This window comes from Streptopelia decaocto (assembly GCF_964273445.1).
Source record: "Streptopelia decaocto genome assembly, chromosome: 20".
Taxonomy (NCBI): Eukaryota; Metazoa; Chordata; class Aves; order Columbiformes; family Columbidae; genus Streptopelia; species Streptopelia decaocto.
The window spans coordinates 2454366-2479873 of record NC_138675.1 but is presented as its reverse complement, the minus strand read 5'-3'; the positions used below and the strand labels follow the sequence as shown (position 1 = coordinate 2479873).

Below are 25508 nucleotides of genomic sequence, written 5' to 3'. Positions count from 1 at the left end.
ATAGAACCAGACCGGAGGGAATACAGGGTTTTCTCAGCTTCTCTGGACTGCAGCAAATCACTGTTGTCTGTATGCTAAGACATGCCCTCCTTGCAAGAGGCACTGCAGTGTGCAATAGAATTGTACTGCAGCCAATTTAAATCTCCGTGCATTAAAATAAACCCAGTACTAATGCACGTGCAAAGCTGGGCTCATGTTTCCTGCAGTGCCAGTTTACCTGTAAGACGCAAAGGCAAATTTTTCTAAATGCATTTGTCTGCCCTGATGTGTTTTATCATGGGCAATCTCCTTTCTGCATAGTGGAAAAGGCTTCTCAAGCTGTCTCTTGGGCTTGGTTTACTTCATTTAATCAGAGAGGCTCTCAGGCCCGATCCCTGTTTGGGGTTCAGAAGTATGCGGATAAGCTTTCAAGCCAGATGAGAATGCAGCTGCTGGACTCTTGTGAGGCCTAAAGGGCTAGAAAACACGATTAAATTTCACAGCAACAAGAAAAAATGAAGCAAAAATCAAGAGTGTAAAGCATTTGGGGCGAAAAAAAATCTTCCATCAGGCTTCGAAGCTGCTCAACGTCAGATCAGAAGCTGGGGTTACAAGGGTTTGAGGCACTGCAGCCTAAACCGTCCCCACAGCTTGTGAACTGAAACTAAAATTTCTTCCCTAGATACAGCAGAACCTTAGTCTGACCGCACCTGGTACTTCAGCCACGATCCAAATCTCAAAGCGGGTATTTTTCTCTGCCCTTCAGATTGAGTCACGCTGCAAACGGTCACTTGCTGGTTTGCCTTTGTCTGATCGGCACCTATGGGTCACCCGGCATGACAAGGCAACATGTTTTCACTGCGAGCTGTTTAATTGAGCACTGGCTCTCAGTCCACACGCTACAGCGGTTCTTGCTGCAAAAACAAGCACACACTGAGTAACACACACCAATTTCTGTGAGGTTCTCTGGGTCACAGTCTTTTCTTGCTCTTTCTCTGTGTTACTCATCCAGTGTGCTGTGGAAACAGATTCAAACCTGCTAATGATATCTGCGTGTGACCTGCTGGTGATGGTTAGGAAAGACCTAGTCCTGGGCAGTCCTGCTGTTATTTACATCCACGTAGAGTGAAAACAAAAAAAAACCTGGTTTTCTTTGGAAGAGACGGTCTAAATTAAACCCCTTGAAATGTATCCAGGGCTGATGTCAGGTCCTTGGCACCAGACGCCTCTTTTTACAGACCTGTTCCTACGGCACTGCACTAGTGGCTGAAGCAGCGTAACCTCTCAGCACCTTCCAAAAGCGTGACAGAAATAGGTCAGCTCACATCCGATCTGCATTGCTCAACAAAGGCCATGCAGGTCAGAATCTCTGGGTCCATTTTTGGCACCAAAAGTCGCTAGCAAAATCTAGGACAGAGTTAAGGAGAGAGAAATGAATGAACCTTAAAGGTCTGTAACACTTTACAACGCTTTTACACAGTCCAATTCGTGGCACAGTTTCTAGAAGCAGCGAGCAACACACATCAGTAACCTTTTGTTTGCCCTGGTCATGCAAAGAGGATGGTCCCATCCTTTTCTCACACATACATGTATGTGGAATTCATGCTCATTAGGGATACAGAACTTGGCTCCTCTCATGTCACTTAGAATAAAATACATTTGTTTCCACTTTCATAGCTAAGGACATAAAAACTGTCTCAATATTTCTGTGAGGTGAACATAAGGAGATAAAGAAACCTTTGCTCTTCAGAGAAAAAGGCCTAGTCCCAGGCTGGAAGAGCTTCCAAAAAACTAAGATATCAATGCAGGGAATAACATCTAAAATTCCTATACCTGAAGGGTATAACCGGGCAGCTATGAATCCAGGAGTCAAGAGGGAAAGAGAAATTGAACTCCCAGGATGTAAACGCCACACCAGTGATTTCTGACGCTTTCCCGACGTTGCAAAGGGTGGGAAAGCTCCTTTTTTATAACTGAGAGCCAGATGCTGGCAAATCCACTTGGGATTAGAAGTTCCGAAGAAACACGTGGAGTGAGATGGTCGAGCATAGAACATGTTTGTCCAACAATATCCCTTCCTTTATTTGTTAAGGGAGATAAAAGGATGCTCTGAATCCTTTTACAACTAGGTAGAGTTGACCGAAAAGGCCTGTGCAGGGGCCATTCTCGGGGTGTCTTACCTGCTTTGCTCTAGAATGTGCAGGGGTTTGGAAGACAGGAAAGCTAATTGTCATGACTATCAGGAGAGAAATACAGTTCTTAATTATGCTACAGGCTCCTTCTGTGACTACAGGAAAGCTACTGCTTTGCTGATTTGAAGTCAGGGGAAACATCACTGCATTCAACAAATTTTGGCCATTATACAACCCACACATCAGATCGCCACCCCTAAACTGAGGATAAACCCCACATTTTCTTGTATTTTAGTTTATTTCAATAATCAGCCATCTGAAACAGAAGCTCTCCTTAACTGCCAGTAAGCACCATACACAGCGCAGCAGCGAGATCTCTGTCCTGGCTGAAGCATCACAGCAAAACAAGCAATAAATGATAAGAATAGTAAATACACATGCATCAAATTCACTACTACATGCTTAAATGGAGTGCTTGCTAACGGAGCCCGGCTGGAGAACCCAGCCACAAATACACTGGAAGCTGCCACAAAGAAACTGATAGGATTTATCTTCCCGTGCAGAGGAAGGGACATTTCATGGCCCAAACAGGTTGATTCTGCCCCTTATTTATAACCCACAGAAAAAAAGAAGATACATTCCAGCTAATGACGCTAGCAATTCTTTCCCTTCCCCCGCCTTAAAGGTGGCTCAGGCCTTTATGCTTATAAATCATTTTATTGGTAGTTAAAATATAGAGGCTAGAGCATCTAACTGTAATGCAAGGCGCACTTCAAAGGGAACCTGCTTTCATTTCACAACAGTTAAGGTTTTATCAGCCACTAAAGATTCCCCCTGCCAGAGGATCCTGTTACACCATGTTAAGCTCGGGGTGAAGGCTACGGCTGCTAAAACCAGCCTGGTGGGAAGAAGATGAGGAAGAGGAGGAAGTTTTGAAGCTGCTGGTCTGCCTGTGGAGACTTCGCTCTACAGGCTGGACTGGACAACTGGGGTTTTCTGCTGGGAAAACCCAAGAGAGCGCTTGGGAAAAGGGCTGCGCGAAGAACCCAAGAGCAGGAAACACGGCACGTCAGAAAGCAGGTTGTTATTAAAAAGACGAGTACTTTGTGATTTGTCTGTGCACAGCAAAGAGATTCTACACAGAGTAAATGTGTTGCTTTCCAAGGGTATGAGTATATAACATAGGTCACTGAAGACTAAAATTCATACATGCTGAAGACATTTGGGGCTTTTGTCCCTGTGAATTTTCTTCCAAAGACTGTATCATGTAGACAGGAGATGCGTTATAGAAACTGCACAGCTTAGCTGAGGGAAGTAGATAGGTACAGGAATGCCCACATGGAATATAATTTTAAAGAAGATATTCTTGATGTTCTAGTCATACCCAGGGTCCGGGGAAGAGCAGAGCCCCTCACTGTGCCATGTGCACCTTGCTCCGTAAGCGAACATACTGCTAGAGGGATGCTGAATGCGAGATGTTCACCGCAGAGTAACACTCCATCCGTTACCTTCACTGTCCCCTCCACGGATCGGAGACGAAGAAACCCCTCCAATTCATCACCGTCTGCCTCGCAGAACCAGCTGAGTTCAGAAGAGCCCGTCCTCCTGCTCGGGCTGGGTTTGGGGCAAAGGTTAGCAGTGGTTCTTATTTAACCCCAACGCCTGCACCCAACCCTGCCAACGGCCGGCCTGAGATGTCCCAGGCACTTGTTCTCCACCGGCAGAGACAGCTGCCTGCCAGGATGGGGCTGGACTGAATTATCCCCGCAGCCGCCGAGATATGGGTCAGCTCCCACAATTTGTCAGACAAGGAGAGGAAAGGAAGGTCAAAAAGAGCCTCCTGTGGGAAAGAAAGCCTGGTGTGTTCCTGCTCAGCCTAATCAGGACTCGATGTTGGGAAAGATAGATGGGATAAAAGAGCTCATAAATGGAAACAGGGATGGAAAAGCCAAGTGGTGCTTTTGCTTTCAAGCAGAACGGAAGAGATGCAACATGTGTTTGCTTTCGCAGGCCTGAGAGGCTGCAGAAACCAGGTGGAATGGAATCCTACGGGCATTTATAGCCCAAGCACACCAGAAAAATTCCAGTGAAGTCAGATGAGGTCCCTCCCCAGGTCGCATAAAGGCGACTCTGCCAGATCAGGTCCTCTCCAGGCTCTCCTTTAAACCAGGGCAGATCCCTGCAGTGATGCAGAAGGTTTTGAGAAGGGAACTCTAGCAGCAGCAGCAATGAGAGACAAGGAACAGTTACTGCTCCATCCAAACACCTTCTTCTGCCCTCCCAGATGGAGATGTTACAGTGGCTTGGGATCCTGTAAGTCCCTACAACAGTTTAGTGAACGATCGAGCTCTCTCTGCCAGGTTCGGAGGGTTAAAAACAGACATCGGAGACGTACAAGCATCACTGTGGCTGTTAAGGGAATTCTTTACGCAAAATAAAAAGCACAGATTTCAGGCACGCAGATTTTTAGTGGCACGTGGAGGGACACGGCTGGATCTAGTGACACTTCAGTGCCTAAAACGCAGAGCCTCTGTCACTTGTGGGTGATATGGTTAAGATAAATATTAAACAAGGTTAGTGGAGCAGAACAAATGACTCTTCACAAATGAGATTATCCAATGAATTTAGCCTATATTTCTCCAGGCATATCCACATTCCTGAAGGTGCCAGCTATTTATAACAATCTGTTGAAGAATTTCAAACAGTTTGTGGTATGGGATTTTTTTGCAGACCACTTAAAAAACCCCAGAAAAACAACAAAAAATAAACCACACAACACCAAACAAAAAAACATTGTTATCTGTGAAATATTTGATTAGAAAAAATATTGCAAGAGTAAAGTAATCTTTGAATCAATCATGTCACAAACGCTTCCTCAACCAAAAGGTCATCTCTACCTTTAAATGATCATCACAGTACGAACATCTCATGACTGCTAATGGGTTCGTACTCAGACAGGGAAGCAGGAGGCAGCAGAAATGGGATAAATCTGTCCACCTGCACACTAGGACATCCTAAGCCCAGGTTTAAACTCGTGGTTCCACAGCTCCAAATCCAACCCTGCCCAGCGATGCAGCTTTACCACTTACTGCCATAAAAGCTAATAATATTTACACATTTTTTTTAAACAATTATCACTGAATGAAGTAGCTATTGGATACTGAAAGATCGTTTGCAAATGTGGTGCTTTCCAGCTCTACATTTTACAAACTGTGCCTTTCAGTGACTATTTCAGTTGCCAGAGGAAATTCTGTTAAACTAAAATATCAAACCTCTGGGTTACTTATCTGTTGATCTTTTTATAAATCCGGTGTCTGAGGATGAATGGGACTCACGGAAGCTGAGAGACTTGGGGATGAGCTCACTGCTGTCAGAAAGCAGCTGCAAGGCAGTGGATTTTATGAAGTGCTTTCTCTCCACTTGAACACTTGCTTCTCAGACAGCCAAGTCTTAACGGTGTTAGAGTTGCATTTAAACACTTTGAAACAGGCTTTGATGTTCATACATCATGGAGGTGAATGAGATGTGGGAGAGTAGATCACCTGCTGCTGCTGTTTGGGTGAAGATAGGCTGGGCTTTAACAGCAAACCAGCAGCATGTTGATTCCCACTATCAAGATTTTCTTTGCAAAATAAAAAGCAATGAGCTTTTAAAAATAGCTTAAGCACTCAAAGACTCAAACACCCTGACAAACCCTCCTCCTGATTATGATAAACATTTTGCATTGCTGACCAAACCAAATCTATTTAATTGGTGTCCCAGTAAACAGAAAGACTGAGAACAGCCGAGTCACACATGCTGGCGACTCAAAGCAACAACACACTTGCTCACTGGGTGGTGGCTCCGCTGGAAACAGAGATTCAGCATCGAGCAAAGTGTATGAGAAATATTTTGGTCCACGCCCTCGTCGGACTGGAAATTTTGTGATAAAGGTTCTTCTCATAAAACCTCTGGGAGGCCCTGTTTGTTTTTAATACAATGGGACAGACACTCCGCTGCTATAAATCAGTGCAACTTCACTGAGTTCCATTTAGAGCAGCTGAGCGCGCGGTGTCAGACACAACCGCTTCAGCCAGGGAACCGCGAGCTCGGTCATTGCTTTGGCCTCTGGGCCCTCACTCCTTTGTAAGGAAATCAAATCATTACCACATTGTTCAGGGGATCTCTTTTCCAGCTTGTGCCCGTGAGGCCGGCAGTTCTGATGTCCTCGGTCCAAAGCAGACCGAGAAAAGGAGGACAGGACAAGGAAAAAGTCAGTTCCAGGTTTTGCATCTCAACACAAATTTTACCTAAAACTCCTGATTTACTGAACAGAATGGATTCCATCTGCAGAAGCCAGCAAGTTCAAAGGAGCGCTCTCTGTCATAAATTGCTCCATTTGTTTCATACAGATGTCCCACCCCGCACAAGCTGGTTTTGTCAAATTACGCTGCAAATCCTGACATTTATGCTCATTCCTGTTGTTTTCAACCAATGCCTTACCAGAAGGACTACAGGATTAAGCTTATCATTTCCATCGTCAGTAAAGTATCATATACTTAACGAAATAGCACTGACTCTGCAGCACGATGCCCTCAGGCTTACAGAGCTGGCACTACGTCCTCTGCCAGTGGCACATTTCTATTTCCAAGGGGGCTGGTTACTGCAATTGTACCACGACTATTAAAAGTGCTGATGCTTTTCCAAGCAAACCCTTAGATGTGGCCATCGGATGTGCTTGCAATTTTAAGAGATCATCTCTGGCTTTTCCAAAGCTCAGGTGAAAAAAGACTTGTCCCTGCAGTTTGCATACCTGATAACTTACAGTTTATTTTTCATGCGATTAGTAGGCGGACTGAGGACTTATTTGGAGCATATTAGCTGGGCTAAGTACGCAATGGGCTCCTCTTGAATCCAATTGCATTTCTGTTTCTAACTCAGGCTGGAGAGATATGAAAGAACAGTAGCAATGCCATGAGAAGTCAAGCATTGATTCACTAAAACAAAAAGTAACGTTACAAGACTGCAGCCGAGCTCGCGCTCTCACCAGCAACATTCCGCAGCAACATCTCCACAAGACATGAGGGGGAAGCGTCTGGACCCACCTCAGCTGCATTTAAGCCTGGTTTTACCTTGCAGAACCAAATCAGTCCTTTAAAGCCGGCTGGAACAGCACGCTACCCTCACCCTGACCATCTCCTCTGGATGCCGCTTGGCATCACATTGAAGAGAAGCTGCTAAATTCATGTATACCGTGATTAAGTTATGAAAGACGTACCCATCGTTAACCAATGGACATGATAAATGTTTTCTGACCACCTGCAAAATGAGGCAACATTTTTCAAGTTTTAGATCCTTCTGCACGACAAGAGGAGACAGAAGATTAAGAAATACATTGTTTAGAAGCAGAGTGCTTAGTTTATATTTAACTAATAGATGCATTGTAAGTAAGAAACTAAACTATTATAACTAACATCAATTATTTCTTAGTATACATGTACTGTACATCAAAATTTTCAAAAATTGTAATGCATATATAATAATTATGTGAATATAAGCAACGCAAGAGCATCCAGTCTCGGGAGCACTGATGGAGGATGATCCCCAGTGTTCCCCAGCGCTTGATAAAATAAAGAATGCCACTTAATGGTATCATTGACTCTGCTGTGAAGTTTATTTCTCCGTTTCGGCACCGCTGCTCTCCGGACGTGCCCGGGCACACGCAGCGGCGGCACGGCCGCGGTTCTCACGGTGCCAGGGGTTGTTCTGGCTGTGGATGGTGGATCTGGCCGCCCCGGCGTGCGAGAGCGCGGCTGGCCCCGCGCCACGGAAAACCAGCGTGCCAAAGGAGCCGCTGCCAAGCAGAGCCCCAACTGCGGCTCCTTCGCGCAGCCCCGGCTGCTGCCAAAAACACAGGGCAGCTGTTGTGTCATAACCTCATCGCAGCCCTCTTCACGAGAAATGTAAACTAGCCCGAGCCTCAGGAAGAAAGAAAACATTCTCAGCTGACCTTTAAGGGAGGGGGGATTGCCTCGGAAAAGCCAGTTTGGACACATCTCAAAGAGTCTGGGAAGCAAAACACCAGGCAAACAGCTTTAGGCTCCAGCAGCTTTGCATGTCTCAAGTTAATGCTGGGAGCTGGGGGAGCCCTGCTTACCACCCTTCCTATAATACCTTCAGCTTCAAAAGGCACCATCTCCAGGAACAGTGACAGCTAGTGACAGAGCACTGGGGTCCCCACTACCCGCAGTGTTTGAGAAGTTCCTGAGAAAGTCAGGTCTTTTCTAGAAATTGGACTGCAGAGCACTGCTGGTAAATGGTGGTTTTCAGCTTCTTCGCACTGAGAACAGAATTGCTTTGTGAAATATTTCGAGCAAAATTGAATGGAATTTCTTTTCTGGTGCTCCATTTGGCAGGTCTGAGCTGCTGCAGCATGATCTAGAATATGGCTGTTTGTTTACTACAGTTGGAAACTGTGTCATAAAACACATATTATGTGAGTAGCCTAGAAATGCACTGAGATTTCAGAGGCAGAATTGCTCTGAGCCTTTTTATTAAATGAAACATCCATTTTCTCCCAGGCAGAAATCACAACAGTATCCATCATAAAAATGATCAATAAAGCACTGGGTTGCGACTCCTGCTGTCTAGTTTAATTTTGTTATTGAAATAACGGTTTCTCAGTGCATGGAATTTCCTGGGGATTAATAACAGACATCAGCATCACAACACACCCACCCTTTCACGCTTCTTATTTATTTCCAGAAAGCACGCACTGCCCAAACCATAGGAACCCAGATTACCGTCCTTGCTGGCGGCACACGTGCTCGCACCCAGCTGGCTGTGGAATGACCATCGGAATCATCCGCAGGCGACGCCGAGAAGCAAAAGCTGCCATCTATTTTTTGGGAACAATTTTGGTAGATTTCTGGGAAAGCCTTTTGAGAGAATACTTTGGAGCCTGACACATCTGAGTCATTACAGCAGCAGGATTAATGGAGATGAGTTGCTCACATGGGAACCTACACAAAGTTTATTCATGAAGAACATTCTCAGCGCTCAAATTTCTGAGCGACTTGGGATCGTGGTGCTGACCTGAGGGCAATCTGGGCACACGCACTGCTTTGTTTTACCTTGGATTGCTTTCTGTTGGTATTTTTCAAGTAAAAAACAGAAGTAAGCATTCAGGTTTGTTGGTAAATAGCCTTAAAAATGCAATATATTTGGGCAAACAGATGTACAAATGGAATCAACTAGGAGAAGGCTTAGTTTCAACTCCCATGACTGATGCACCTGGTGTCTCTTTTGACGTTAGCATTGCTTTGACAAGTCATTTCTACACCTGGACAAGAATTTCCTGACAAAACTATTTTCCTATTCAAAACCACTGTACTGACAAAGCTGAACTGTTCGTGAGAAAAGGGTTGCTCTGAAAAACGTCCCTTCTCTAGAAATGCCAGGGAGAAAAGTTTCAAAATTATCACAGAATTCCATTTGTCTTTCTTTTTTTTTCCATATAAAAACTTTGACATCATCAGTTAGATAATTGCAAAAACTGGTGTAAAAACCCAAAATACATTTAAGATCTAAATCAAAGTTTCCATTAAATGAGCTAAGCGAATTGCTTAGCTGTTAGACTTAATTTTTAAATCCATGAACACTTGGCCTTCCAAAGCTTGTTTTCTGGAAGGGTGGAAATAGGAGCTCGCAGATGGGCAAGAATTTGTTCAGTCCTGGACAATTAGTGTGGACACATGAGTCAAGACATCGTCTCGCACACAAACAAGTCAGTGGGAATTTCCATTGGTGGCCTCGCTGGGTAGAATTGGCACCGAAATCCTGAGCCTTGCGGAAATCCATGGCAGTTTTCTCCCTGGCTATGCTCAATTTGGGATTAACCTTTGAATGGCTCGGACCTTTGGATGTGTTGGAAGTCGGAAGGCCGGAATCCTGCGTCTCAACCACACAGACACTGCAGTGACCTTGCAAAAATCTTGCTCACCCTCCTGTGATCTTCCTAGCAGATGAGAAACCGGAGCTTGGAGCTGCTCCCCACCACCCCCTCCCCCTTGTTGTTCAGCTTGTGAATTTTATTAGCTGTCAACGTGTCAAACTTCCACTTAGCCGGGCAGCTGTGTGACCAGCCAGACTGAGGCCTGCCAATAAAATTTAACAGAGCTATCAGCTTTTCACATGGAAGAGACTGCGGTACGTGAATGCTCAGGTAGCAGAGAGAACAAATGAGACTTGGCTAAGTTCAAAGGTAAGGGGAGGTGAGGAGAAGAAGCAAAGAGATGGAGAAGTCCAGTGCTTGTACAGTGATCAGCAAAATGGGATGTCGTGTATACACAATAAAGCAAGCCTGACAGCAACACCCGAGCTGTGATTCAGAGACTCGGGTGTGATCCAGGGATTGATGCACCCAGATCCAGGCAATGGCTGAATCAACGACCAGACACTAAGGAGCTGCTGTCCAGTCTCTTTTGTGACTATGGGCCACAACATAATTTTCATGCATCCGCCTCCCATTTTACATGTGAACACAATAAGGTTTTGGGGACAAGTAGATGTTGGCATGGCCTGTAACACCCAGAAACCCTGATCTCAGCTGGCCCTGCTGTTATTACAGCCATCTTTAATCCAAAGCACATCTCTTGGCCTTAAAAACTCTGAGACAGGAGTAGGACTATGAGGGTGCAGAAGGTTCCCTGCTGGATGGGTATGTGTGTGGATATGTGTGTGTGGCTTTTTTTTTTTCCACAACAACTTGATTGACTAATGTTTGTAGGTCCCAAGAGCCAGGAAAAGATCTGCTCTGATATCCAGAAAATTTTACAAGGGGCGGCAGGCTTAAAAGTGGTGGGAAGAAGCTGACTCTGCCAGGATGTCGGAATGAGAAAGCCATCAGGAATGCGCCTCGGAGAACAGCTGCTACTAGAGCCCTGGCAGGAACCTCCGCACAAGCTGCCTGGGAGCAAGTAGGGAGATCACAGCTTGAGACAAGGGAAAGGTTCTCTTCAGTTATTTATTTAGCTTTCCCTTTCTGTTTTCACCTCCCTCCTTTCTCCCGGCCTTGTCACAGTGAGGTCAGAGCGCCTTGCAGAAGAGAGAACCTGCCTCTGGTTTCTGCACTCCCTGGAGCTTCAGGGCTCTTCCCTTCCTCCCCAACGTGCCCGTATCACAGCTCACACAACACAGCTTGCTTTCACACCATAAAAAAGCGTTACCTAAAGTCTGTTCTCCCCTGAAACTCCTTTTTTTTTAATCTGTTTGCCACAGAAACATTTCTTTTTATGTCTTTCTTAACATCTTATGCCCACCTACAACAAGCAAGACCAATTAGAAACAGAATATGCAAACCAAAAATGTGGGAATTTACACTTTCCAACTCTTGGTAACTTAGTCGTCTAAATTAGCCGCTTTCCCAGTCTCCATCTGTCTGTGAACCTACGCAGGTAGCAAATTAACACTATTACCGCTGAACGCTCTGGCACGGTCTTTTGGTTAAATCAAAACTAGGATCAGTTGAAAGTTCGCTAGATTTCCTTTCTGCAGTCTCCATAGCCAAATCTTGAGGGATGATGGATTCGGGAAAACCCAGCACCTCTCAAGAGACAGCTGGAGAGAGGCGAGGAGGCACCTGCTGCAGTGCTGCAACTGGCTTAGCACTTCTTTGGGAAAAAAGGCTAATGGGAAAAGTCCTTAATGATTTAGTGAATGTCCCAGGTGTGGGGGAAATGTCCATTCCCAGACAGCCAGGGGAAACAGCAAAAATTTTTGGCTCCTGAGTAAGCACATCAAGCTCATTATCCTGAGAACTGCAGAACAAAAAAAACAACCCTGTTTTGTTTCAGAGGAGCTGGTTAATTGACTGTTTCCCTGTCGCAAGCCTGGAGTACCCCTGCCCTCTACTCCCAGAGCCGCTCGCAGGGACTCTGTGCTCAGTCTGAAACCCAATCGCGCTGGTCACACAGAGGATGGACTGCTGGGGTCTCCATTTCACTTCTTTAACCCAGCACAATCCCAAATCCCTCCCCCTTTCCTTCCCGTTCCCCAGGGGACTCTATTATACCCCCCGATCTGTTCACACTCCTTATCCCTCTGCATGTTTGCACACACTGCTGACCCAGCCTTTATCTGGAAGACATAAGGGTCTCTGTGTGGAGTTCCCACAAGGGCTATTAATCGTGTAGATGTCAGAGTCCTCCGGCTCCGAACCCTCCCTTCCTGCTCCTCCCCTCTTCTTCCCTCCCCCCGCCCTTTTTGTGCTCTCTAGAGATCGAGGGGAGAAGAAGTTTTATGAAAATTCACATATAGAACTTGCAAACTTTGCAAAATATGAGCTGCTCCCCTGGGCAAGGTTGGTAAATGGTGCGATTTCTCCCGAAACACCAAATACAAACATGTACACACACACTGCTTCCTCCCAGGCAAATGAAGGAATTTCCTCCAACAGAAAACAGAGCACTAAATGCTTTGCCAAGTTCGGCAAAGTCTGGCTCCTGGTCCCAACCTGGATGGAAACCCTCCAGCTGGTACCTCTGCGACGGGCCAAATCCAAACGGCACATCTGCAAACCCGTGGGAACGTGCAGAACTGAAGTCTCGGAGCCTTGTGAACGTGGCCCCAGAGACAACAAGCATCCACATTACAGCTTTTCAACACCCTCATCCCCAGCACTGCACCTCCAAGATGCTGCGCCACCGGGCTGACCTGCCCCACACCAGGTCTAGTCCTTACCTGAACTCGGGCCTCCGTGAGCTTGGTTCGCTGAGCGAGCTCCTCTCGTGTGTAGATGTCTGGGTAGTGGGTTCTCTCGAAGGCTTTCTCCAGCTCCTCCAGCTGCTCGGCGGTGAAGGTGGTTCGACTGCGGCGTTGCTTGCGCTTCAAAGGCAGGTCTGGTTCAGATTCGACGTCAGAGCCTTCGTCCAGCCTGTTACCTGGGGTGGGAAGGGAAGCAAAGGGGAGGTGAGGCTTGCGTGGTGAGAAGCCAGAGAGGGAACAGCTAAAATGTAGAAGCTGAAATGCATGCATAAAAATATCAATACATAGTGCTTTGACTTGTGCAGCCTAACCTCCTCTTGGGTTTTGTGTAGTATCAATGTTTAAGATTTCAATGTTCTTAAACCACCTTAGGAAGAAACAAAGAAAAACATTTCCAGCTCCACTCCACCTGTAGGTTGGGTTTCCCATAGGATACAGTTCCTCTTCTAAATTCCCAAATTTCAGCAGGAGTTTTGCACAAGGCCAGATTCCCACAGCATTACGATGCCATAAAATTCCTTTACCAATGTCTAATTTGGTCACTTATTTCCTCCACCTTCACTTGCCCTGCACCTCTGCCTTTCCCCTCTCCCTGCACCACACCTGAGGCGCTTATCAAACCCAAATAAGTAGAGCTTGGAGTACATAAGCCCAGTTTCCTCAACTTGACAATAAAGATTCCTGAAGTTCCTAATAGTGTTTTTCAGTCCTCTCTTTTTGCTCCATACTATCATCATCCAAAAATCCACCTTTTTCTTCCCAGAGCTGAGAACAGCAGCTGTGATTTCCCCAACAGCTGCTCAAGCGCAGCGGCAGTTTGAGGAGTACGGGGCAAATATCCCATCAGAGTTCACTTGTTTATACTGAGATGACCACAAAATGTCATTGCGTTCAGCTCGCTGCAAAACAAAAATGCTTTTATGTCTTGGGGTCACAGAAACTCTGCTACAGAGGAGTGGATGGCTTGTTTGGGGGGCAAACGCATCACCTTCAGAGGTTTTCCCTTCTCTAGAGTCTTTACATATGTTCACCTTTTTGAATCAGGAACCATTTATTTCTCACTGAAGTCAGTGAGAAATTGACCTTTTGACTTCAGAGGAGCAGCATCTGTCCTACATTTTAAAGCCAGTTTTACTGTACATAGAAATCTGCTACCAAACTAGCTTTTGGGTTATGTCCATTTTCAGGGAAGGTCTAGAGTCTCAAATGGTATAAAAGGAACATCTGTACTTGAAAATAACAGCCCTCCACATCTGGGTCCCAGATGATTTGGGGCAGGTAGAAGCACATATGGACCTTGGAGCACCATGCTGCCCAAAAGCATATCTGGAAACCTATAGCATACAGTAGATTTCTTAAAGTTAATCACTTAACTCACTATTTTGGGTTTAATTAATTAGCATGTTTTCTGGAAACATGAACAAAGCAAGGGCAGGGGTGTGTTTGGGTCCAGGATGCGAGAGGGCCACTGTGAGAGGAAAGGGAAGGAAAAGACGCCAAGCTAAATGGCATTTAACTCTGCAGCTGTGCATATTTCTTTACAGTAAATACACATTTCTGCATAGTTTGTATAAATGCTTAGTAGCAACTTTCAGCCTGCGAGCTCTTTAGCACAGGGATTGTCATTTGTGGCACGTTTCACACCTCATGTAACAAAGCTCCAGCACACTTGGCAAGTACTATGGTGGCAGCAATATCAACAGGACTTTAAGATCTAACCCTTGGTCACTTGATTACAACAATGAAACATGTACCTACAGCTCATCCATTTACTTGGTCCAACCGCTTACATGGTATAAACCAAACCTGGGATCCAGTAACACCCCAAGTGAGGAAAAAATGTTTAGAAAAGGATCTGTAATGCATTTCGTCTCCCATACTTTGCTCACTTTTTTTTCTTTTTCTGCGGAAGTCTGGAAGGGAAAACCAGCCATGCTGTCTTCAACAGCCTAGTGCTCCTAATTTGGAGCTTTATGCTCCAAATCCCTAATTTGGCTACAAAGTTTTGTGAGAGGACAACTGATTGTCATGAGTAAGAATCTGTCCTACTCACAACAGTGCTGGCGACTGCACTGCCCATCACGTTGGCTACAGGGATAAAAAGGTGCAGAAGCAAACCCTGCAATATAAACTGACATAACACTTCATATCCGCGAGTCTCCAAACAACTCCCAACTGGCATGATCTCCATTTTACAACCGTGGCAGGGATGGCGGAGTCACCCACCTACGGTCACCCTGTGAGTCAGGAGCAAGGCTGGGAAAAGAAGCCACAGCTCTTCGTGCCAAGTGTGAGGCTCCAACTACCCAACTACAAAGATAAAACCAAGAGAGCAAGAAAAATCCCAGGGCATGTCTGGAACCAGCTGGTCTTAGTAGGATGCAGCTGCTGCTGTCAGACACAGATTCATTAAATAATATAGAAAGTCTTTGAGCTGAGACAGACTGCAGTATGAGCTTATTATCTAATGCATCCCCTATTATCAGTGGCAGGCTCCCTTACCTGCCTAAGACGCAACTCGAGGATCTAACAGGTCTTTTCCACTCCTAACAGTTGAAACCTGCTGGAACAAACACTACCATAATCTCTGCAAAGTTTCTGCGCAATGAGAAGCTTTCACAAAGCTGCAAGAGTAACTCAAGGAGACTCCCTCATGAGGCAAGTCCAGGGGACTCACCCAAAACTTGAACACTGCATTTCTAACCACACAACCCTGTGTTAAAAATGAACGCATGAGCACGGGGAAAACCCCAGTTTGCAGCCTCCAGCACTACGGGGTTAATGCCATAGAAATAATCGTTAGCGTTTGCTGGTAGCATTTTACACTTACTCAGCACGGAGCAACGAACACTCTGTAAATACAAAGGTGGAGAAATACGTAGCAGCAGCTTCTTGTGTGGCTTACCAATCACTAGTTGTGATGAAGGATGGGAAACAGCTAGCTGTCCGGCACGCAGCTCCCCTAGGACATCAGACCGGCTAAAGATTGACAGAAAAGAACGGAATGGAGAGGAGAACGGAGGGAAAAATCTCACGGGAGGGCAAAACTGAGAGAAAAGCGTGTGTATTACAGGACACACACACGCTGACCCTGCTATTTTTATTTTAAGAGCGATTCCATCTTTATTATTTAGCATAACTGTTCCACAGCTCAGAAACAAAAAACCCAAACTGCTCATATCTCTCTGCATTGCAATACTATTAGAAATAAAGAGACATAGGCTTCATTATGGGAATGAAAGCAAGTTTGCCAGTGTAAAAATTCGTAAGAGCTTCCCTCTGCTCGGGGGGGATATTCAAATGTACCAGCACCTTCTTGGAGCAGAGATACAACGCGAGTCGTGCAAGGGGGGAGAGACGACCGCGGGAAGGGACTCGAAGGTTTGCGTGGACCAATGTCAAGTCCCACATCTCGGGGAGGATGAGCTGGGGAAAAACTGAACAAACCAAAACGGTTGTTTCTCCCCATGGAAATAAGTGCAGCCAGAGCACGTGCAGAGGTGTGTGTGTGCAGGATGGCACAGGAAAGGTGACAAATATAAGCCTGGGCTTGTCATGGGACCCGTTCTAGCATGAGGAAATGTGTGAATTATGGCCCACACACTCATAGTCCTGAGTAGCACTGACAACTCAGGTTGGGGTACAATTAGCAAGAGCTGGGCAGAGCTCCCTGCAGGGGTTTAAAGGAACAGAAGTGGACTGGACCTTGAGGAAAGGAACAAGAAACACCCCCCATAATTATGGTCTGGATACATCCTCCCTCTTCCCATTCCCTACACTCCTCCATATCCCTTCCTCCCCCTCCACCTTTCTCCTTTGCATCTCCATTCACTGCTTCTAGGCGTCTCTTAGCCCTGGAGTTAAATTAATCAACAGGATTAGGTGGAATCGGCCACAACAAGACCCTCCAGGCTCCGACTGAGCCCTTGATGCTCTACAAGGACCTGCTGCCTTGTCTTGAAGCACCTTGGTGCCGTCTGGAAGGATTGGCAGACAGGACCAGACATGAAAACGCATTCATTAAAGTGGGGATCAGATTTTGTGAGAGGGTAAAGGGGAGCTGCACGTTCTCTCCTTCAGTATTTCTCATCTCATTTCCCGTCTCTCTCTCTATCCCGCTTCCAGCTGCACCATCCTAAAAATTAAATATATGTTGGAAGGCAGAGATGGAGAGGGGGAAGGGAATGGTTTTGCGAAGAGCTTCGCTACAACTGCACCTTTTGTGCTGCAACTGGCGTTAGCAAACTCACCCAGATGCTGCTGGAGCAATGGTGATGCTCCACAAAACTGGGTCGGGGGGTGACTGGCTGGCAAGCCAATGCAGCCACAGGGGAACTTGGATTTAACGGCATGAAAGAAATAAGAAGAATCTCACTTTGAAGATGCCAGCGAGACCTGAGCATCCCCATGTTACAGCCCCATACCAAGTCTCCCCACTTTTCACAACGCTCTTCATCCAAAGCTCTTGTGTTTGGTGGCCCCAACGGCTACCCCTATATGAATGTGTACATATTTTTCCAGTCCCGTATAACTTCAAGTTATTTTATGCTGGAGGACAATTAAAGAGTCTCTCAATGACCTTGAAAAGAGCAGGTTTCACCTGCCGCATGATACTTTTGCTGCCTGACATCGCCTTAATAAATAGAGCCCCACTGCCATGGGACGGTGAGGAGGTACCCATCCCATAGATGAAATGTCTCCTGATCGTGGGTACATTGTCAAGAAGGCCTGAAATAATAAGATATATTATAGCTGAGGTCCACAGCAAGGACCTATAGCACATATGCAGAGCAGGAAGGGTGAGACTGCACATCTCGCACGTTCTACTCCCACAAAAGGATGCGGGATGAACAAGGATCACCAAGATGCAGCCATTTATTCACAGAGCATGTCCCCTGCGCTGGACCCTGCAGTCAACAGCTTCAGAAGCAAGAGCTGAAACTCTCCCTGATTTCTTAGCATCTGCCTTCCCCTCTGGCAGAAAGCAAACAAAACCCATCAAAATGCAAACAAGCCCATGAAAAGCCAGAGAGAAGGGCGACGCAGTAACAGCATCGCAGGCACAGAATTGTATCGCTTTGATTTTTCTCTCCAACGCAAAATCCACAACACGTTTTTCTCTCTCTTTTCAGAAAAAGATGAAGCCCTGAGTTCACAACGAGAGGTGCACATGTGTGCACAGAATAACCCCGCTCACCTCCAAACCTGTTCAGCAGCAGGTGGGACTGCAAAGGGGGACAGGGGTGTTTCAAATTCATCTCTCGCCCCCCTTCCCCTGTCCAAGCGCATTCCCAGACATAAAAAACCAATAATCGACAGCACATACAATAAAGCTTGGGTTTCCCCCTCCCTCCCCTTTCCAACCTGTAAACTCCCCATTCTCCAGCATTTGCTCGTGCGTGCGCAGCTGTATTACAGTTTAACATAGTTTAGAGGGCTGTGGTGTGGAGCAGCAGCAGAAAACGAATCACATAATAGTTGATATGCGTTTTAATCAAGTAATTCGGCCCAAGCAGAATGATAGTGCCTGTTGGTGGGGTGCCCTTGAATACCAAACAGACTGGGTAGCAGGCCTAGGAAAATGAAAAAGTCATTTACAGCTCAGCTGGGGACTGCAGTGTTCAGCAAAGCATTAGCGTGGGGGCCTTCGGAGATCAAGGTTTGGGTATTTTTCTATTCTTTTTTTCTAATTCAGGCACTGAACTGGCCAGCTGTAACCAAACCAGACTGAGGTAATGTCCATTATGGGCTTTACAACTTGGAAATAATACTCACAGTGGAGCTGATGCTCTTGAACAGGGAGGGAGAGACAGCGTGTGTCTGTCTGGAGGGAATACGGAAAAGTGCAGGGGGGTCAAAGAGAAAAGTATTTCACAGCTGGATAATTCCCTCATCATGTCAAGATCTCTACTGAATAAGAGAGATCATATGTGGAAGGAGAAGCTGTAGGAAGAAGGGAGAAAGGAAAACTGGAGGTTTCATGGATGAAAAGGGTGCACATGCAAAAGGTGTCCAAGTGTATGCACATCCCCACACATGGGTGACAGCACACAGCCTGTCAGATGAATGACCACAGTGAGAACCACACAACCTGTCCCAGCTTGGAACATGGTATCCAACAATTTCTCCGCATCTGAATCCCAAAGATTCACCCTGGATGAGCCCCACGTTCACATGCTGAGCTTGAAGACCCAAAGGTGGAGCAACGTCTTAAGTTTTCCCTGGTTCTGGCTGTCCTGAGCACTCACCCCAAACTTACTTTCCTCCCAGCTCTGCCAGAATTTGCCCCTTAACTCATGGATTGTCTGTGATTTCAAGGAAACTCTTATACAGGAGTACCTCACCCTACAACTCCCTGAACAGGTACCTTCGCCTCCTTGGCTCAGTGCTGGCTGGGTTCATGGGCACAACTATAAGTGGAGCACTACAGGATTTTGGAAAGAATAAGCTACACAAAACTCTCTTCCTTGGAACTGTCATCCACCACCAAAAGCCTCTTGCCGATACAAGGACTTGCACTGGGTGAAGACATATCCAACAGCTCTCCGCATTCCTCTATCAATTGCAGCCATTCCAGGTAACTCCATTCAGGTTGGGAACGTACCTTTGCCTTGAAGCTGGAAGCTAAACTAGATGAAGGCTTTTCCAAGCCCACAAAGAAGGAATTGCATCCCTAACCAGATGCTCTTTCATAAGCCATGCCATGCATATAGACCAAGCAAACTCCTTTGCAGTTCTGGCAAAAGCCAAAAAGCTGTACTCATTTATCTCAGTGGAGGGATCTGGCCCCGAAGGCTCCATCTACTCTGCATGTGAAAGTTGTAAGAGACATGAGGGCCCCAGCAAATCCTGCCGCAAATCAGGTCTGGCAGTGGAGGTACCAGCTGCAGTGCCCCCATGCAAAGACACATGGTCACAAAAAACACAACATACTCTGTTCCTTGCGAGGAGCGAACAAAACCAAATCATCCAGAACATTTGGAGGAAGATGGGGAGGGAGGGAGGGCAAAAGACAGCCTATGTCTCCAACAGCCTTTGTTAATTCCCAGCACTGGCCTGAACATAAACAGATGGAATATCCATCAACTCCAGTCGTCTTTTCTTTTCTTTCAACTTTTTTCTAGTTCTCGCCTCCCTGCCCCCTCCACCCCTAACACTCTTTCTTCTGGCTTTTGTTTGGCCTTTTAAAGAACCCCGAGGTAATGAGGTCTGCCCCAACTCCCCAGCACATCTGTGAAGTCCATAAAAGGCCCCTTTTTCACTTCAATATTCATAGCCGCGTGCTTGTGGCAGGCGCAGGATCCAGCGGAGGGCTGCACGAGAGGGACCGCAGGGGCTGCCTGGCTTCTTTACTCGCATTGAAACGATGTCGTTAGAGAGGCATCAATAGCGCTCCCAAAATTGGGAAGCAAAGGGAGACCAGCTGGGATACGGGGGGAATAAAGAGGCAGGGAGAAGAAAAGGTCTGCTCACTTTCTCTGGAGTTTTCCCTTTTTCGCTTTCTTCCTTTTTCAGCTTCATTTCTCCAGTTCCCTTAAATAAATTTCTTATAGACATGGGGAAGTTGACAGAGCAGCACAAACACGTCCCACTCGAGGGTCTGAGCCGCACAGGAGAATTCGGCACAGGTATCCAAGATGCTCGCAGCCTGCTAGAATTATGGATGGGAGATGTGATCCTTTGATAACCACCTTGATTTACCAATTAAAGCAGCAGGTAAACCCAAGACAGATTACCTGGCCTGCAGTGTACAAAGCCAGGCCCTTTATCCAGGCAATGATTGGTGTATATATATGGTATCTGGGGTTGAAAAAACAGTAGGCGACTGATTTAAGCAGATAATTAAATGTACATTTAATTATCCCCAGAGCTTGGGACTCTGTGTTTCAAGCTCAAGTCAGCGCGCAGCCTCTGTCCTGTGTGCTCAGCTTGAGGCCCTGACTCTCACCCCCTAAATTCATGCCTTGCCTCCACCAGGTTGAACCTCAAGCTGGAAACCAAGGACATGCAAGGAAACCCCCGTGATGCCAAGCTTGCTGCAATCCCACCTTTGTGCCCCAGCTGTGCCCATGTTCCCCCACCAGCAACCATACATAACATCACAGCCAACAGAGCAAGGGGGTGAACCTCCAGGAGCCCGTTACACCAGTTTGCCTCCTCATTCTGAGCACAATACAATATCTAACTGCTCCCCACATGCGTTACGACCACCCTCCGAGGGCGCCTGGAGGTACAAATACCATAATAGAAAAGACACTGTACTATTCAAACACCTTTGTGAAAATAACACTCAGATCCACAGGAGAAAGACTCAGAACTGCCCCCAGCCAGATGACAGGCATTTCTGGCGAGTTTTGCCCTTATACCTCCATTCTCACCTTGAGAAACACGTGTGCTTCTATGCCAGACCAAATCCCCCACGCTTAATCTATTCCAGCACTTTTAATGTAGTAATTGTCTCAAAACTGACTGAGCAGAAGCATCGTAGCTGTGTCTCAGGTGCTGCTGATCCCTAAGCAAAAGTTTCCTTTCTCCAGATCTGGGCTGGAACCCACTCAGTGTAACATGTTCATCAGCACATCACGTATGCACAGACACGCTATCTCCAACGTCCAGCATCCTAGCGAGGCACGCAAACCCAGGTTTCCCAGTTTCTCGGCTGTGACAACCTCTGCTCCTCCTGGCTTTGTCCCAGCACGGCTCTGCTTGTGTACTTGAAGTTCTGCCACCCCTTCTGTTCCAGTTCTGGGCCCCACGCGCTCTGCCAGCACATCTCAATCTTGGCTGATAGCTGCCTCGCTATTCTTACCCTGGGGTCCCTGCACAGCTCCACCGTTGCTCCTCCATCCCAATTTGCAACACCCTCTTTTATTTTCATCCTAAACCCCTATATAGCTCTGCCAACGGCCCTTAATCTTGTCCTGTAGTTCCTCTGCCGTTCCAGCCCTGGGCCTCCCTGCCTGGATACATCAAGTTAAAGACCTTTCAATATAAGACTCTTTCAGGAAAGATCAACAAATTTAACCTCATAAACCTTTCCCAATCCTGAAAAACCAGCCCGTGAGAATGAGGCACCAGAGACCACTTAACCACACATGAGAAACACATTCCTCCTGCTGTTTGCAAGCCTTGCTTCATTTATCTGAATGTCAGACGGGCTGCCTGAAGCCAAGAGGTGTGCGAGAAGAGGCACGAGCGGCCACTTCGCTTCCTTTACTTTGTCCTCTACCGTGTCTGTGAAAACAGGGGCATGCAGCAAAAGTTATTAAGGCAGTTGTCCTTGGAGAGCATCTGATTCTTTTTCCTCTCTTTCGCTTCCTTCCTTTTCCTGTGTCCTTATGCTTTTTTATTTATATATATACACACAATATATATATATATATATGCATATGCATGTATATATACACACGTCCTCTCCCGCTTCACTGCTACTTCCACTTGCTTTCCTGCTCTCTCTACTGCACTTCTGCCAACTCCGTCTTTCTCTCCATATTTACACCCCTCCCCTCCCTACTTTTCTCCCAACACACACAAACACAGCTTTACATTAATTTCAGCCCACAGAGAAAACACCAAAGTACGTGACTGTAAAAGAGCTCTGGGTGAAAAGGACCCGCAAAGCAGAGCGTGTCCCTCATCAAGTTGGTCAACAGCAACTCCGGCTGCCACTGAAAATGTGTTGAGAAGCTGGACTGTGACATTCGCCTGCAATTGAACCCCTCTGCTTGTCTCTGCTGTTCTCCACTAGCCGAGTCGGGAGAAGAAAGAGAAGAAAGAAAAGTATCGGGAGGAGAGAATGCAAGTGACAGAAAGAAGGATTGAATGAAGGAGTGAAAAGAAAGAAAGATATCCCTGCGCCGCTTGGTCCTTTATCAGCCCTGTCATCTGGTGCAGGGCCCTGTTCGCATTGTCTCACCTTGGACAAAACAAAAAGGCGTTTTTGTGCAGATTCCTTTAGAGCTGCCAGAGCCCGCACCTTAGGGGGTCGCTAAAGGCTGAATGTGCAGCTGACAGCCCTGCGCAGCCCGATGTGATATCAATAAACTCCGACACGTCAACTCTTCAGCACAGCTCATGTGGAAGGTACGGCTTGAATATTAAAATCTCCAGCGGCCGGGAAATAAGCTTGGGGTGGAGAGGGGGGGAGGAGGTGGCTCAGAGCAAGACGAGGTCGACGAGCGAGGGGGCTGCGCTAGCACAAGCTAGGGGCAAGGCAGCCAAAACAAGAGACACCATTCCGGATCTGCTACCTGCTGTCTCAGTCACTGTGCCGTGTCTTTTTTTAGTTTTATTCTTGACCACCAGCGAGGACAAGAAGCGTAGAGGCTTGTACAATGGCTTCCACTCCAGGTCCTGGGACAGGGAGTCTCTTTAAGAACCAAACTAGACAGGAACACAACAGCCAAATCAAAACCTGCGCACAACTGCTCGATATTACATCCTACCTGCTGCTTGGCATTTTCTTCAGGGCAGGCACAGCATATGCACAAGTGAGCAAACATACTACCTCTTCACGTACTGCTGCTTATTCTAGAATGGTGAACAGCGATAGAAGTACTGGTGCTTTTGCATGGCTGTTAGACCAGTTAGAAAACATTCTCCTCTACAGACACTTTCCATCACTAGGTTCCAGAGTGAACACACCCAGCTGAAATAGGAGGCTGCTCGCTCCATGAGAACTGGACTGTGTTAAAGTCAGAGCCACAGCAGGCTCTCCGAAGACTGCATAATGTCCAGCACCTCCATTTCCACTCAGATCACAGCTCTGAAGTTTTATTTTTGCAGTAAAGGTTAGAGTATATTTTGCTCCAATTAAATACTTGGAGTCTCAGATGCCAGTTCCTCTAAAGGGGTGGGGGAGGCCAAACCCATCACCAGCACAGAGCTGCGCTGAGCGTGTCCTTTAGCCCAGCGAAGGCAGGACACAACTGTCACACGAGGCCACAACCAAGACAGAAGTAGTTTCAAAGTCTCTGGCCCTATAGAGCAGTTTATTTCAGGAGGTAGGCAGATACACGCATCATCTTCTGTAGGTTTCATCTGCCAAATATTTCTCAGGATACACAACTTCAGTCTTTAGGTATTTTAAAATATAACAAAGGGTCTTTCAGGAGCTTGCAACTATTTGTCTCTCTTGGATTGTGATCCTAGGAGGCAACTGTGCCCTAAGAAACACCCAGCAAAAGCTGAAACCTCTCACAACTACTTCTTGCTTAGGAATTCAAGGCAAGAAGCAAAGTCAAAACCATTCCCCACCATCATTAAAGCAGAAGGAGCTCTGCTCCTGCCAGGTGGGGAGACTTGAATACATGCAGAATAATGTTTTAACCTCTCAGTCACAGATGGAAAGAGGTATTTCTGCGACTAGATATATTTTGGTTAGAACTGTGTAGTTCTTGGGTTTTCCAGTTTGACAGTCAAATCCCCCAAATGCAGAGAGGTTAGAGTGTTTCAGGATAATCTGAAATACCTTCTGTTTGATGGGACTGCTTGTTCATTTAACTAAAGAATCAACAGATCTTCATCTAAGGTAGTAGAAACATTTCAGCTGACATGAAATGAAAAGCCTTGATTTGTTTTCAAATTATTGGATTAGTTGTTTTTTAATTAGAAGTAGCTTCATTTCAACATGAAGCTGCAATTTGAGAAGACACTGAAAAACCTCTTGTATTTTTTCATTCCCCTCCCACATGTGGCCAATAGCTCTGGAATCTTTGCAGAGGCCTCTGGTCTTGGTTTAGCTCAGTTTTGACCATGTGCCCTTTGCCAGTCACAGAAATCAAAATCAAGACAGCCCAGAGTTGGTGCCGTGTTGTTCAGAGATGTGATGTGTCTAAAAACCAAACTTTTGGGTTCCCGTGAACAACTATTGTGCCAAAGGGAGACGATTTCTGTGCATGGCTCTCTGTGACCTGCACAGACACACATAGACTTCTGTGGCATGAGCTGATTTCTGGCAGTCAGGTAAGCAAGGTGGCAACCATGTGAAAAAAAGTACATATATATATATATATGTATGTATATATATATATATGTATGTATATATATATATATATACATCATATATAGGACTGACACTAGTAGCTAACAAAACCAGCAAATAAAATCAGTACTAGCGACTCTCACTCAAAAAAAAAAAGAAAGTCAGAAACTCAAGTGCTACGAGAAGCAAATTCTCACCCTCAGCTTGAACAGACAGAGCAAGTGCACAAGTGTCACAGGGAAAATATTTTTCCAGCTACTGATGAGCCCACGTGAGAATCACTCGCCCTTCAAGGGGCTCGGTAACATGGAAGTTAGTTCCACGCCATGTAGTTTTGAAACTGAGCACTGACCATGTAAAAGCCGAACCCCTTTCATCCACCCCTTCTTCCCAACCAAATTTTACAGACCAGAGAAAATTAGCTGGAATGTTTAATGAACCTTTTGATATTCATACTTCTTCAGCTGGTAAATAATTTCATTCTGCACGCTGAGGACATTCAGGGTGCAAGCATGGAGATTTTCCTCTTGGGGTAGGGTAAGTTCGCTCAGCTAAATTAAGAAATTACCTCTCCCTGAAATTTGAAACACTTCAGAAATGCAGTTGTCTGAATTGTCCAGATTCTCTGTGTTTCAGAGTGTGAAACACTATTAACTGTTATTTGTATTTCT

General features: G+C 46.1%; 1 protein-coding gene across 3 annotated transcripts in view; it reads right to left on the bottom strand.

Moving 5' to 3' along the window:
- PAX7 (paired box 7) overlaps positions 1-25508 on the bottom strand; it is a gene marked incomplete at its 5' end in the record, with an annotated part of 94426 nt that overhangs the window by 36403 nt on the left and 32515 nt on the right. For all 3 annotated transcript variants that reach the window (XM_082069990.1, XM_082069989.1, XM_082069991.1), the window contains one exon: positions 12831-13030. In XM_082069990.1, coding sequence (XP_081926116.1) covers positions 12831-13030 — 200 coding nt within the window. The remainder of the gene's footprint in view (positions 1-12830; positions 13031-25508) is intronic.